This window comes from Marmota flaviventris, chromosome 13, assembly GCF_047511675.1.
Source record: "Marmota flaviventris isolate mMarFla1 chromosome 13, mMarFla1.hap1, whole genome shotgun sequence".
Taxonomy (NCBI): domain Eukaryota; kingdom Metazoa; phylum Chordata; class Mammalia; order Rodentia; family Sciuridae; genus Marmota; species Marmota flaviventris.
The window spans coordinates 1336801-1353422 of NC_092510.1; the positions used below are offsets into that span (position 1 = coordinate 1336801).

General features: G+C 33.3%; 1 protein-coding gene across 1 annotated transcript; it reads left to right on the forward strand.

The window, feature by feature from the left end:
* Positions 1–13008: 13008 nt before the first annotated feature.
* On the forward strand, positions 13009–14993 carry LOC139701545 (telomeric repeat-binding factor 1-like). The gene has a single exon (XM_071600480.1). The coding sequence runs from the start codon at positions 13024–13026 to the stop codon at positions 14281–14283; it is 1260 nt and encodes a 419-aa protein (XP_071456581.1). The 5' UTR covers positions 13009–13023; the 3' UTR covers positions 14284–14993.
* Positions 14994–16622: the final 1629 nt, after the last annotated feature.

Genomic DNA, 16622 nt, shown 5'->3' on the forward strand with positions numbered 1-16622 from the left:
ATATGCAGATTCTTGACACAAGGTTAAACTAAATGGAGTCCCCATCACTGGCCTGTCTAAATACCTTTCCACCTACTCAAATGAATCTTTGTAATAACTTTGCCTGCCCAGCAGGCATGTACATTATAAAAACATCAGCAAGTTGCAAAGAAAGTAAAGGTGAATGGAAACCTGCATTGGGCAACAGATCCCTATATTCTAACAAATTCTAAAACCTGTTTCACTAGTCTCTAATCTTTTCTTGCATCACATAGATGAAAACAGGCAAAATACAAGCTGTTAGGAATTCCTCTAAATTTTGTATTAATAAGACTGTATAGAGGGCTTTTAATATTCTGTGTCCTTAATTCCTGTTTTGTGCTCATCAACTTACCATAAACCCCAAGATTTTGTTCTCTTTTTTTAAAACCCTTATTCCTACCCAACACAGTGATGTTACTCTTCAGAAAAGCCCTTTCCTTCACTAGTTAAATTTTGATCTTCTATCACTGTGTTCACTTAAAAAATCTAGTCTTGTCCTTTTTAGTTGAGTTCCTATAGTCAATCCTCAATGTATTATGAAAAAATTCACCATACAACAATAACCAGAAAATGTAGTAATCTCAGAATTAAGGAACTAGATTTCAAATCTCATTGTCATCATTGTTTGTACTCAGAAAAGTCCCTTTAATATATATGTAAGACTCAGGTTCATTCTCAAAACTATAATTTGGTCAGCATGTCAAACACAAGCTGAAAGACTAGATAGTTGCTAAAATTCCTTAAAATTATGACATTTCTGAACTTTTGATTTTATCAAGAAAAAATATAATATTCAATTGACAAAATAAAACAGAAACACAAAGAGAAGAAAACAGAAAATAGAAATTAAATAAAAGATTATATTCATAGAAAAACGAAAAAAGTATAAAGGTCTTCATAAAATGGATAAGGGTAGTAATTGAAGAGAAACTAACTGGAAAACCAGGAAGTAGAAAAATTAGAGTGTCTTCTAAAAGATTAATATAATTAATTAAACATTGTCTAAGTAATGTTATCTTCACATCCAGAAAAATAATTTCTCTTCAGCAGTTGCCTGATCTTGTTTATTAAAAACCATGTGGCCATAGCTCTATGAGATTTCCTAAGAAGTTTTGATGTATTAAGAAAAAAAAAATGGTTACCAGAGGAACTGTAAATGTCAGAACAAAATCTTGGACTATAACCCAGCTTCTCAGGTAAAATATAATTCAGAATTAACACACAACTGCCTTTGACTTTCTAAATTGATGGTACACAACTGATGATACATCTCAGTATCAACCTGGACAGTGGAACAACACAATGGTGTTGTCAGCCAGGTAAGACTACAGTCTAAACACAGGCTTGAAACTTACTAATTAGGCAAATGTGGGACAAATAGTCAAACTCTAGGAATAACAGTTGCTTTATGAGTAATTAACATGTTATAATAACACAGGTACTTTCAAAGTGCTTATAAGACAACTTTAGGAAACAAGTGTTAACTGAATGTGGTGTCTGTCTCAGAATAGAATACTCAAAAAATCCTTTTACCTTCACTATCCACTTAGTTAATAGACATTTTTTTATTTAAAAATCTATAAATTCATATGTTCTAAATGAGTCATCTTTAGAACTTTCTTTCACTATTAAAGAAAACAGTAAAATATAATTTTAATCAAAAACAGAAATATAAAATATTAAACATTTATGACTCTGATGTTTTGTTGTAAAATATTCCTCCAGGCCCATACTTGAAGAAATTTTTAGAATTAATATTAATTGCATTTCTGACAGGTAAGGAATGAATGCATTAACATCTCCCACTTTGTACTTATCAAATGCAAGAAATAAACATGGGGATTATAAAAGTTTGATACTTAAAATTAAATCATTAGTCCCATGAGCATAATCCTTACTAAAATCTGCAAAAAGGAAAGAAAATTGTATCATTGTCACATAAAGTAGCACATAGGTATAAGTGTCAAACAAGGGGAGACATGATGGTGGATTAGCAGGAAGTGGCTTTTCTTGCAGCTCTACCACATGGGACTCAGAAAGTGAGAAAACTGTTTCTCTGTGAGGTGCGTGATAAAAGTATGCCACTGATACTCAATATTAGACAGAGAATCTTGAAAATTGGGGAATTTGGGGTGCATTAGACAAAGATGAGAAACAGAACTGGAGCTTAGGTTTTGATGTGAGTGGGGAAATTAGTACACCTGGACAGGAAAGCCTGAAAAGTGCTGCAGACAAGGGGCTAGGGTTGTGGCTCAGTGGTAGAGTGTTTTTCTAGCATGCATGAGGCATTGTCAATTCTCAGCACCATGTAAAAATAATAAATATACTATGTCCACCTAAAACTAAAAAATATAATAATAATAATAAAAAAACTGCTGCAGACAGTCTTGGAATGCAGAATCTAGGACCAGAGTGTCAAGCCTGCCCTGGGCAGACTCAAGCTTCTCTACTCATTAAACTGTGGCATGAAAGTCACCCCCGGTCTGCCTACTATGTACTGGGAGCTGAAGCTGGAGACATACTTAAACATCTGCACTGCAGTGGTACCAACTCAGACTGGGAACTTAGATCCATGTTTTGAGGCTTAGTCCGATACATAAATCTGTCAGACACCAGCCACAAGACCTAAACTGAGCCTAGAAAATCAAGACGATTTCTGGCATGGACAGTATCTTTTCTGGCGGTAATGCACGTCAGATCGGCCAAAGAGAACCTGTCCTCCTCTCTTCCCTTTACACACCAGTAACCCAAATCAGTGGCAGTGGCTTCAAAATCTCAATGAGCAGGAGTAATGAAGCTTGGTGCTTGGGGGCAGACCTTAGGAGGTCAGAAAGAACAGTACCCTGGAAAAACAGAACTGGTAAATGACTGTCTTCCCTGTCCCATGAATGTAGCCCTGGGAGAAAAGGGTGTATAGTACTAGGTGTGCTTTGATTTATTTATGCCCAGTAACTCCCCATGCAATGAAACATCTGGGGCAAATATTGGACCTCACTGCCTCCCCTGAGAACATCTTGTATAACCTACCCTGGGGGTGGAGCTGACAACACCTCTCACAGCTCCCCATAGAATCTCATGGAGAATGGAGACTGAGAGATGGAAAGACACTTTGGAACAGACATCAAGCACATACTCTGAGTAACAATCCTATTTTTTTTTCTTTTTAGTTTTTCTATGTGTACTGATGGATACATGAAGGACATTCATACACTTGTACATGTACATATTTGTTTATGCTTTCTCATTTGCACCATTCTTAAACAGTTATTTTTCCTTACTCTTGTTGAGAGTTAACGTTTTCAATTAGCATATTTTTGGATTCACTTTGAATTCTGTTTCACACCTTTTATATATTTTTGTTTCTATTTCTCTCTTTCTTTTACAAACAAATTCCATTATTCTCTCTTTACTCTTTATTTTACTTTTTTTCTCCTTCTTCCTCATAAATAATACATCCTATATCACCTCTGCATCTGCCCTATTCACATCTTGAAACTGCTAATTTTGTTCTATCCCCATTGCTTCTTTCATCATAGTGATTCTATTTTTAATTTCTCCCAGTACTCTTGTTTTATAAAACTCCAGACGCCACCACTAATGCTAAAGCAACAATTAATACAACTGAAGCCATAGAAAACACTTATTCTTTTATTTTATGAAAGATATAATTCATGATTACTTACTGTCTTTACTGATATAAATTGATACAGTTCTGTTTATTGTGCCAATTAACTTTGTATGAAAATAAAAATTAAGTATGCACTTTAGTTCTATATATTTTATGCACAGCTGGTTGCAATTATTTGGCTCCCCCCCAATATGTGTGCCACAGGATATCTACAGGAGCACTAGAAATGCAGACTAGAAGTTCTGTTTCTACAGATCCATTTAGATACATGACTAGAAACACAAACAATATCAACAAGTAAGGGAACAAAGCATCCCAAACAAAGCAGAATGACTCAACAGCATATTCTACAAAAACCAAAGTGAATAAAACATCAGAGAAGGAATTTTGAAAGACTAGATTTCAACTGACCTATGAGATAAAAGATACTGTAAAAAGTAAAATCACAGAAAAGACACAAGAAGTAAAATATCAATAAGAAAAAGAAGTTCTAAATAAAAATCAATCAGAAATTCTCAAAATGCAGAAATCAATAAACCAAATTAAAAATGTAATGCAAAGCATCACCAATAGTCTAAATGACTTGAAGGACAAATGTTCAGGTAATAAAGAAGTAGTACATAATCTTGAAAATAAAATTCATCATGGAGAAAAGATGTTACCAGACCATGAACAGAATATTCAAAAAAATATGGGATAATAAGAAAAGGTCAAATTTAATATTTATTGGGGTAGATGAAGGTATTGAATTTCAAAGCAAAAAATGAACAGTCTTTTCAATGAAATAACAGAAAAATTCCAAAATCTTAAGAACGAAATGAAATATCAAACACAGGAGGTATATACAACTCCCAATATATAGAATTACAACAAGCCCATGCCTAGCCACAATATGAAAATGCCTAATATACAGAATAAATATAGAATTTTAAAACCTGATAGAAATAAATGATTGGTCATATTCAGAGGCAAACTGATCCAGATCTCAGTTGGTTTTTCAACCCAGACCCTAAAAGCTAGGAGGTCTTGAAATAATATATACCAAGCTCTGAAAGAAAGTGGATATCACATATAATACTAAGTTATGTCAGATTCGAATATGAGATAAAATTATTCATAATAAACAAATGTTAAAAAATTCACAACTAGAAAGCTGGCATTATAAAACACACTCAATAAAATGTTTTATTAAGAAAAAAAATAAAATATGCAAATAAAAACAAACAGAAAGTAAAACTACAACTAAAAGAATAGTTAATCAAAGTAGAATCTATTTCACCTTGATAACTAGAAATAAATAAAAAAAACAGAAAACATAAATCATCTCTCAATAATAACACTGAATGTTAATTAACTCAGCTCATCAGAAGACATGTACTGGCAGATTGAATTTAAAAAAAAAAAGAACCCAATAATAGCCTGTCTCCAAGAGACTCACCTCTTAGGCAAATATATACACAGACTAACTGTGAAAGGATGGGATACACATATAATTCGCATGGATCTTATAAAAAGCAGGTGTTTCTATTTTAATTTCTGATATAATGGACTTTGAGCAAAAGTTCATCCGAAAAGATAAAAAATCCATTTTCATACTGCTTAATAGAGTAATACAACAGAAGTAAATAACAGTGCTAAATATATATACTTCAAACTATGGAGCATCTATGTAATCAAAGAGATCCTTCTCAATATTGAGAATCAAACAAATCACAACACAAAGATATTGGGAACTTTAACATGCCTATCTCATCACTGGAAAGATCATACAAAAAATTAAATATTAAAATAAAATTACAATAAATAATTTAGACTTAACAGAAATACATAGAACATTTTCCAAAATAAACCATATTTTAGTACATAAAGCAACATTTTACAAATGCCAAACATAGAGCTAATACCTTGAACTCTTCAGATCATAATAAAATAAAACTAGAAATCAACAAGATGAAAATAAAAAAAATACTAACACTAGGAGATTAAATTCACTACTAAATAATGAATAGATAGCTGAAAAAAATCAAAGTTTAAATAAAAAATTAAATGTAAATGAGAATAGTGATGCAATATATAAAAACCTTTGGGACACTATGAAGGCAGTTCTAAGAGAAATGTTTATAGCATTGAGCCCATACATTAAAAGAATAGAAAATTATTTATTAAAATAATCTAATGTTACATCTTAAGGGCCTAGATAAAAACACTAAAATCAGCAAAATAAAGCAAATAATAAAAATCAAAAATGAAATTCATAAAATCAAGATGTAAAAATTGAAAAATAAATGAATCAAATTTTTTTAAATAAACAAAATTGATAAATTTTAGACAAGCTAACAAAGATAGAAAAATGCAAAGTACCAAAACCTATGGTGAAAATGGAAATATCAGCACAGACACTACTGAAACAGAGCATAAATACAAGCTGTTTTACAAAATCTATACCCCAACAAGCTAGAAAATCATAGACATCTGTAAATTTTTGGAGACATGAGCTACCCAAATTGAACCAGAAGTATATAGAAAATTTAAACAGATCAATTACAAATAATGAGAATAAAGAAGTCATCAAGACCCTACCAACAAAGAAAAGCCTAGGACCAGATGGATGCTCAGCCAATTTCTACCAAACCTCTAAAGAAGAACCAATACCAATCCTCCTCAAATTATTTCATGACATTAAATAAAGAGGGAACTCTTTAAATATTTTAAATGAAACCTATCTCACACTGATACCGAATCCAGACAAAAATACATCAAAAAAAGAAAAAATTCAGACTAATATCCTTGATGAACATAGATGCAAAAATCCTCAATAAAATACCACTTAATCTCATACAAAAATATATTTTAAAAATAGTGCATCATGACCAGTGGGTTTCATCCCAGGAATGTAACATTTATTCAATAAATGTAATTCATCACACAAATAGACACAGAGATGAGAACACGTGATTACCAAAATTTATGCAGCAAATATTTTGACATAATACCACATCCATTCATGCTTTAAAGACTATAAAAAACAGAAATGAAGGAATCATACCTCAACATTGTAAAAGCTATACATGACCAACCCCAGGCCAACATAATTCTAAATGGAGAACAACTACAGAATTTCTTCTAAAGACTGGAATGAGACAGGGATACCCATTTTCACTATTTCTATTAGTACACAAAGCAACTCTTAGCAAATACAAAATGTAGAGATAATACCCTGCAGTCTATCAGATCATAATAGAATAAAACACTAGAAGACCAAATTCACTACTGTATACAAATAGAGAGCTGTACAAATCAGGCTCTTTAATCTCTAGCCAGAGCAATTTGGCAAAAGAATGCAATTAAAGAGATATGAATAAGAAAGAAAGGGCTAAAACTACCTCCGTTTGAAGGTGACATGATCCTGTCTTTAGAAGACCCCCCTCAAAAAAAAAAAAAAAAAAAAAAAAAACCTCACTAGAAATCTTCTAGAACAGAAATGAATTCATCAAATTTCAGGATACAAAAGTAACATTCATAAATCAATTTTGTTTCTATACTCCCATAAAGAATGAGCTAAAAATAATTAGGAAAATTATCTTATTCAAAATAGCATAAAAATACTTGAGAAACAAACTACCAAAATAGGTAAAGGACTACTACAGTGAAAATTACAGAACACTCAAGAAGTAAATTGAGGAAGACCATAGGAGATGGAAAGACTTCCCATGTTCTTGGACAGGCAGAATTAATATTGTCAAATTGACAATACTACCGATAGTGCTATAAAATTTTAATTTAATTCCTTTCCAGAGCCCAAAGATATTCTTCACAGAAACAGATAAAGCAATCATGAAATTCACTTAAACAAGAGACCCAGAATACCCAAAAAAATACCTAGCAAGAAAAATAAAGAAGGAGGCATCACAATATCAGACTTCAAATTCATCACACAAATAGACACAGAGATGAGAACATGTGATTATCAAAATTGATGCAGCAACTATTTTGACATAATACCACATCCATTCATGTTTTAAACACTATAAAAAACAGAAATGAAGAAATCATACCTCAACATTGTAAAAGCCATACATGACCAACCCCAGGCCAACATAATTCTAAATGGAGAACAACTACAGAATAAAGACAAAAACAGTATGGTATTGGCAACAAAACAGGTAAGACAACCAATGAAACAGAAGTCAGAGACAAACCTACATAAATACAGTTACCCCATACTAGACAAAGGCAAAAATATCATATACTCGTGAACATATAGCCTCTTCTACAAATGGTGCTGAGAAAATTGGAAATCTATTTGTAGCAGAATTAAATTAAACATTAATCCTCTCACCATGCACAAAACTCAACTCAAAGTGGATCAATGACTTAGGTATTAGACCAGAATCCCTGCACCTGATGGAAAAAAAGTAGGCCCAAGACTCCAACATATCAGCTCAGGAATTGTCTTCTTAATAACATATCTAAAGCACAAGAAGTTGTTGGTGGGTCTACATGGAGGAATGCTTCTTATCTTTCTCATTGTGCATCAGGGAAGTCCTAACATACAACACTATATTTTGGAACAGAATGTCGTCAGAACACTGCCAAGCACCATTTCTCTGCTCCTTTGACAAGAAGTTATTCCCCTGTTGGTACAAGGCAGCTCCCAGACTTTTGGTGTCAGGACTCCCGTAATATGATATGTTGTGTAACATTTCTGGCCTATCATGACTGTAATATGTAAATTGGCACTTAGCCACTAAAAAGTTATTTTGCTGCATAATACAGCAGAAATAATTCTCTGCAACTGTCTTTGGAGGGGTTTCTCTGTGCCCTCAACCTCCCAATAGTAGATGCTGGAAGGGCGGGCCCCTCAGCACAAGGTAAAGTCAATCATCAATAAATGGTGCTGCATCAAAATAAGAAGCTTCTTCACTGCAAAGACAAAGAAACAGGACATGAAAAGGGAGCCAACAAAATAGGAAAAATAACTTTGCCACTTGCACCTCTAAAAAAGCATTAACTTCCAGGGTAGACAAAGAACTGATTAATAATAATAATAATAATAATAATAATAATAATAATAATAAAAACTTGAAACTAATAATAACACCATCACCCACCACCACCCATTTAATAAATGAGCAAAGAAATTCAACAGGCACTTCACAGAAGAAATGCAGATGGTCAACAAATATATATATATATATATATATATATATATATATATATATATATATATATATATATATAAATCTACAGAAATTAGAGGAAAGCAGTAAATAGATCAGAGAGAGAAAGCTTACAAAGACATTCCAGTGTAGGAGACAGCAAATATGCTGTCTTACTTCCAGCTACTTTTTCTATCTTATGTGTGGTACAAACAAAACTTTACCTCCTCTAGGGATAAAAGTGTTGAAAGATGACAACCTTCAGAGTTTATACACTCTTATCCATACCACGTTGTCATGTGGAAATGTAAAAAGAAGTTCTAGGGAGGTAGCAGCAAGTTGTTATGTAGTAATAGCTGATATGATAAAATATTTAAATAGGCCATGAACTCACCCATGCTTTCAGAATGAAGCAAACATTTTCTCTCCAGATAGTAGAAGAAATTCCTCCCCACTTCATTAAAACTATAAAAGAGAACCAAAGAATACAACAACAAACAACCAGAAAAAAAAAATGTGAATCTTCTGGCATTTACTCTGAGAGAATCTACTGGTAGGGCAGAGGAAAGAGCTAAGGGGTAATGTATTGCATAGAATGAATGAGCTCTGGTTTCAGTCCCCAACAATGAAAAAAATGATGATGATGATGACAATGATGGTGATGATAATGACTATTTGATGATGATGATGATGGTGATGAATTTTAAAAGAATTACACTCTTAAAATTGTATAGACTTAGTTTATATTCACCACTCAAAAGAAGAGGATTATTTCAATTCATGCATTCTATTTGCATTCTAGTCTTATTTCCCATGGCAAGGTAGATGTGAAAGAAATTTTGATGACAATTTATAAACTATGACTTTTTTTAAAAAAATATATTTTTTTAGTTGTAGTTGGACCTTTATTTTATTTATTTTTATGTGGTGCTGATGTTCGAATTCAGCATCTGGCATGTGCTAGGTGAACACTGTACTGCTGAGCCACAAACCAAGCCCAAACTATGATTCCTTCAGATTGTTAAATTACATTAAGAAGAGTTTATCTGGTCCCAGCAGAGCAGGATGGTCCAATTAGTACTGTGTTATACAATATGATGTCAATTTTCTCAATCCTCTTCATAAGTGTAAGGCATTTATAGACCCCATACTTCTTCAGCATGCAATCTATATGCCCTCATATCCTATACTGATGAAAAAAGTACTAAAAATGAAGGACAACAGCTTTAAGTGTAGCCCACTCACAGAGAATGTGTCTCAATTTCATTATGCTATGGGTTCAATCTTTGGCACCACAAAATCACTGAGATCTATTTTTTCAAGTATATTTTTTCCTTTCCCATTTAATTGTGACCTGAATAATTCATGAACATTTACACATATTCATAATTCTTTTTCTCATGTTTAGTTTTTGTTGTTGTTGTTGTTGTTTACTGGGGATTAAACTCAGGGATACCCCACTGCTGAGCCACATCCCATCCTTGCTTTGTATTTTATTTAGAGAAAGGGCCTCACTGTGTTTTTTAGCACCTAGCCATTGCTGAGGCTGGCTTTGAACTCATGATTCTCCTGTCTTAGCCTCCCAAACTTCTGGGATTATAGGTGTTAACCACTGAGCCCAAAGATTTCTAGCATTTTTGAAGCTGCTTAGTTTTCATGGATCAGTATTTGGACATACCAATAAAGAAAAGTCCAGGACTAGATAAATTCTCTGGCAATTCCTACAAAATCTCTAAAGAAGAGATAACACCAATACTCCTCAAATTATTCCATGAAATAGAAATGGGTGGAATACTTCCAAACTCATTCTGTAAAGGAAAAATCACACTGATACCAAAACCAGACAAAAATATATTAAAGAAATAAAGCTTTCCCTAATGAACACACAGGCATAAACTCTTAATAAAATACTGGAAAAAAAAAAAAAAACTACATACGAAAACACATTAGAAACATAGTGAATCATGATCAAGTGGGGTATATCCCAGGGACACAGGTTGGTTCAACCTATGGAAATCAAAACATAATTCATTAGTAGACTTAAAAAATCACATTATTATCTCAATACTTGAAGAATGAGCATTTGACAGAGTACAGCATCCACTCATGTTCAAAATGGTAGAAAAATTAGGGATAATAGGAATATAACTGAACATTTTAAAAGCTTTATACCCCAAAACCCAAGACTAACATCATTCCAAATGGGAAAAAATGAAGCATTCTTTCTAGAAACTAGAACAATACATGGATGCCCTCTTTCATCAATTCTATTCAACTTATGAATATTGAAATTCTAACCAGTGCAGTTTGGAAAAAGAAATTAAAGAGATATAAATAGGAAAAGAAGAGCTCAAAGTATCCCTATTTGCTGACAACAAGATTCTGTATGTAGAAGACCCAAAAACTACATCACAAAACTTGTAGAACACATAAACACACTCAGAATAGTAGCAGGATATAGAATTAACACTCATGAATCAATTATGATCCTGTACACAAATTATGCATCAGCTGATGAATCATAATTGGCTCAAAAATTTTTAAAAAATAAAATAATTGGGAAACCATCTAAGAAATAAAAGCTCTCTATTATGAAAATTACCAAACACTAAAGAGAAAAATTGAAGAAGACCTTAGAAGATGGAAGATTTCTAATGTTCATGTATTGGCAGAATTAATGTTACCAAAATTGCCATACTACAAAAATGCTATAGTTTTAATGCAACTCCTATTAAAATGTCAATGATATTTCACAAAGAAATAGAAAAAGCAGTCATAAAATTCACTTGGAAAAACAAGAAGTCCAGAATATTCAAAACAATACTTAGTGAAAAAATGAAGGAGGCAGCAGGCATCACAATATCTAATCTCAAATTATACTATAGTGCTACCAAAATGGCATGGTATTGGCACCAAAAAAAGGCAAAAAGTCCAATGGAACAGAGAAGATATCACAGAGACAAAAATCACATAAATACTGTTACCTCAAGACAAAAGCACCAACAACATATATTGAAAGAAAAGACAGCCTCTTAAACAAAAGGTAATGAGAAAACTGGAAATATGTATGTGGTATATTCAAATTGAACCCCTATTCCTATCCATGCACAAAACTCAACTCAAAGTACATCAAGGACCTAGGCATTAGTCCTGACATCCGGTACCCACTAGAAGAAAATATAGGCCCAACTCTAAAATCATATTGGCCTAGGAACTGACTTCCTCAGCAAGACTTCTAAATTGCAACAAATAACATCAAGAATCAATAAATGGGAAGGTAACAAAGTAAAAAGCTTTCTCACAGCAATGAAAATTATCAAGAACATGCACAGAGAGCCTACAAAATGGGAGAAAATCTTTACCACCTGCAACTCAGAACATTAGTCTTTTGGATATATAAAGAAGTCAAAAAAACCAGCTCAGGAGGCTGAAACAGAAGGATCAACAGTTCAAAGCCAGCTTCAGCAATGTTGAGGCACTAAGCAACTCTGTATCGAAAAAAATGCAAAACAGAGCTGGGGCTGGGACTCAGTGTTAGAGAACTTGCCTTGCAGGTGTGAGATCCTGCGTTTGATCCTCAGCCCTACATAAAAATAAAAAAATAAATAATAATCAAGTAAATAAATAAATAATAATCAAGTAAATAAATACATTGTGTCCATCTACAATAAAAATAATAAAATAAAATAAAATACAATGCAAAACATACGGCTGGGGATGTGGATCAGTAGTTGAATGCCCCTGAGTTGAATCCTCAGTACTTGACCCTATGAAAAAAAAAATCAAAAAACTTCACACACACACACACACACACACACACACACACACACACACATAACCCAATATAGGTAATATTCTCTTCTAGTGGGCATAGGATGTCAATAAATGTGCAAAAGATCTGAAACTGGTAGTTCACAGAACAAGAAACACAATGGGTCAACAAATATATTTTTAAAATGCTCAATATCTAGCAATTAGAAAAATACAAATTAAAACTACATTGAGATACCGTTCTTGGTCCAGTCAAAATGATACTTATCGAGAATACAAGTAACAATAAATGCTGGAGAGGATGAGAGAAAAAAAGTTATATTCATACATTGCTAGTGAAACTGAAAATTAGTTCAAGCACTCTGGAAAATAATATAGAGAGCGGCTCCGAGCCCGCGGGGCCGTGCAGACGGGGAAGATGAAGAGTCCTCCCATCGAGAGGGGATGGAGAGGGCCAGAGAAGACCTAGAACAGTTTGAGTACCAGGAACTGACCGACTGTCAGATGCAGTTGGGGGCCCCTGAGGAAGATGGGGGGGAGGCGGAGGAGGAGGAGGAAGAAGAGGGGGAAGACGCGGACCTGGTGGCGGAGGCCGAAGCAGTGGCTGCTGGCTGGATGCTCGATTTCCTCTGCCTTTCTCTTTGCCGGGCCTTCCGCGACGGCCGCTCGGAGGACTTCCACCGGACCCGCGACAGCGCCGAAGCCATAATTCATGGATTATCCAGTCTTACAACTTATCAATTGAAAACTGTATACATATGTCAGTTTTTGACAAGAATTGCAGCGGGAAAATCCCTTGACGCACAGTTTGAAAATGATGAGCGAATTACACCCTTGGAATCAGCCCTGATGATTTGGGCTTCAATTGAAAAAGAACATGACAAACTTCATGAAGAAATAGAGAATTTAATTAAAATTCAGGCTATAGCTGTTTGTATGGAAAATGGCAGTTTTAAGGAAGCAAAAGAAGTCTTTGAAAGAATATTTGACGCAAATTCTCACACGCCTTTAGAAAGGAAATTGCTTATGATAATCTCTCAGAAAAATACATTCCATTCTATTTTTCAACAGTTCAGCTACAACCACATGATGAAGAAAATTAAGAGTTATGTGAATTATGTGCTTAATGAAAAATCATCAACTTTTCTAATGAAGGCAGCAGCAAAAGTAGTAGAAAGTGAAAAATCGAGAAAAATAACTTCTCAAGATAAACTTAATGGTAATGATATTGAAATGGAAACTGAAGTCAATTTGGATAAAGTAAAAAGTGTTAGTGACAAACAGTCTGCGGTAACTGAATCCTCAGAGGGTACAATATCCTTATTGAGGTCTCACAAGAATCTCTTCATATCCAAATTGAAACATGGAAGCTGGCAGCAAGACTTTAATGAGAAAGAGGAGAGAGTAGGAACTCTTCAAAGTGGAAAGGAAAAAGAAGAGAACAGAAGAGTCACTGAAAGCAAGAGAGTATATGTTTCAAACAAACAACCCAAAACTCCTAAAAAACAGCGACCTAGGAAAAAACAGGCATGGCTTTGGGAAGAAGACAAGAATTTGAGATCTGGTGTGAGGAAGTATGGAGAGGGAAACTGGTCTAAAATACTATCACATTATAAATTCAACAACCGAACAAGTGTCATGTTAAAAGACAGATGGAGGACTATGAAGAAACTAAAATTGATTTGCTCAGACAGTGAAAACTGAATGTATTTGTTGAAGCTTGATAAAGGACAGTTAAATATTTTGATAACTACATTTTGTTTGAAACTTATTGGTCATTGATGTATCTCAAAATTTTTGTTTAAAGCATTATTTTTAGTTTAGCAAAGATTTGTGCTATAGAGTAAAATTATATGCCTCATTTTGTTCTTCAAGAATTTTTTAATTTTGATAAAGTGTAAATATGTTAACTCCAACCAAATTCAGTACTCCATCCCCAAATCTCGTTCCAGTAAAAAAATGAAACCTGACGAGGGAAAAAAGCAGTTTTTTTATTTACCTATTTTGTGTCTATAAGATACCTTCAGCCTCCTAAGACATAGCATGAAAATGAATTTTCTCACTAAGTGAACAGTAATAGCCCTTTTATATGAAACTTGATCTATGGCCTTAATATTCTACTTAATTACTAAAGCATTTGTTAATAGAGTGATAAATAAAGCTGTTTTTGTTTTCTTTTTTGATACTAAGGATTGAATCCAGGGGCAGTTAACTGCCAAGACACATCCCCAGCTCCCTTCCACCTTTTTTTTTTTTTAACTTTTGATATAAGGTCTTGATAAGTTGATCAGAGCCTTGCTAAATCTCTGAGGCTGGCTTTGAACTTGCAATCCTCATGCCTCAGCCTTCTGAGTCGCTGGAATTACAGGCATGTGCCACTACACCGAGCTAAATAAAGCTTCTTTATAACCTGATGCTGAGTTCTCTGGGATGCTTTGATTTAATATGTCAATATTGGACATAAATAGTATTCTGTAAATGCTTAAGTTGTATTCACCATGATCATCTTTACATAGTATTAATAAATAAGGTTAAACATACCTTACTAGACAATTTGAATTTTCATTAATTTATTTAGATGTCCTAGTCAAATATTAATAGAATTATTTAGCATTTTGTGTTATGTGATTTGTTTAGCAAACAAGTATTGAAATATTCAGGTAGTTGTGTTAAAATCATATGTAATATTTTATGGTCTTGTCCATTTCTTATTAAAGTTTTTTATACTAAAAAAAAAAAAAAAAAGAAAATAATATAGATATTCCTCAGAGAACTTGGAATGGAAACAACATCAACCAGTTATAAACCCAGTTGATTATTGATTTTATTTGTTGCAATTTAGAAGTCTTGTTAAGGAAGTCAGTTCCTAAGCTGACCTGATGTAGAGTTGGGCCTACATATATAACCAAAGGACTTAAAATCAACATATTACAGTGACACAGCCACATCAATATATACATCAGCCCAATTCACAATAGCTAAGCTATGGAAACAACCTAGGTGCCCTTCAATAGATGAAAGGTTAAAGAAAATGTGGTACATATACACAATGGAGTATTTATCATCCATAAATAAGAATGAAATTTATGGCATTTTCTGGTAAATGGATGGAACTTGAGACTATTATACTAAGTGAAATAGCCCAATACCAATAAACCAAAGGCCAAATATTCTCTCTGATTCTAAATAGAGTCAATTATAGCCCATGTATCTACAAAATACACTCTACTGTCATATATATCTAAAAATATTAAAATAAAACTTGGTGCTGAAAAAATTAAAAATAATAACAGAGTTAAAAATCTTTCACCTAACACACCCATTTAGTAATGGATAGAGATGACTAAAATTCAGTGGTCTGGATACCCTAAAGCAAGACTAGAAACAAATGAAGCAACTCTTAGGGAATTATGCAGGTACTAGATCTTCATATATGCAAATTCTCAGCCTAGATCTCTCCCATATATTTGCAGACAACATATTATTGACAAGTATGGAGGAACAACCTCAGAAAATGCATTTCAGGTGCTCTACTGAATATATCACTATTCAACTAATATGAATCTATTCTTACAACACTGACACAGAAAATTGTTACTTGACAGTGCAAACTATCACAACTCATGAGTCACAGATAAGACATAGGAAACTATAATACAGAAGCCATATGGAAAAGAATTCAACATTACACATTTAACCAGTAGCACAGGACACATCATCCATGGAAAGCTATTTTCTAAGCAGACACTCACATAAATGTGGAAAAGATATATATCCCTGAAGATGTACAAATTTCAATATAGAAATATAAAAAACATAAAAAAAACAAGGTAGCATAACTATTTCATAGTTCATAACTCTAGAAACTCTTTCCAAAGATAATGCAATAGACAAAAATGCCAAAAAATAAATTTCAAAAAAAAGTTAAAATAGTGAATTAATTTAAAGATGAAGCAAAGAAAAACTGAGTAAATTAAGGAAAACAATGGAGGGCATGAGAAAAAAAAAACAATACAATACAGATTCTGAAAAATAATCAATTA

Coding starts and splice junctions, on each gene's coding strand:
- LOC139701545 (XM_071600480.1), top strand. CDS start 13,024: ATGGAGAGGGCCAGAGAAGACCTAGAACAGTTTGAGTACCAGGAACTG.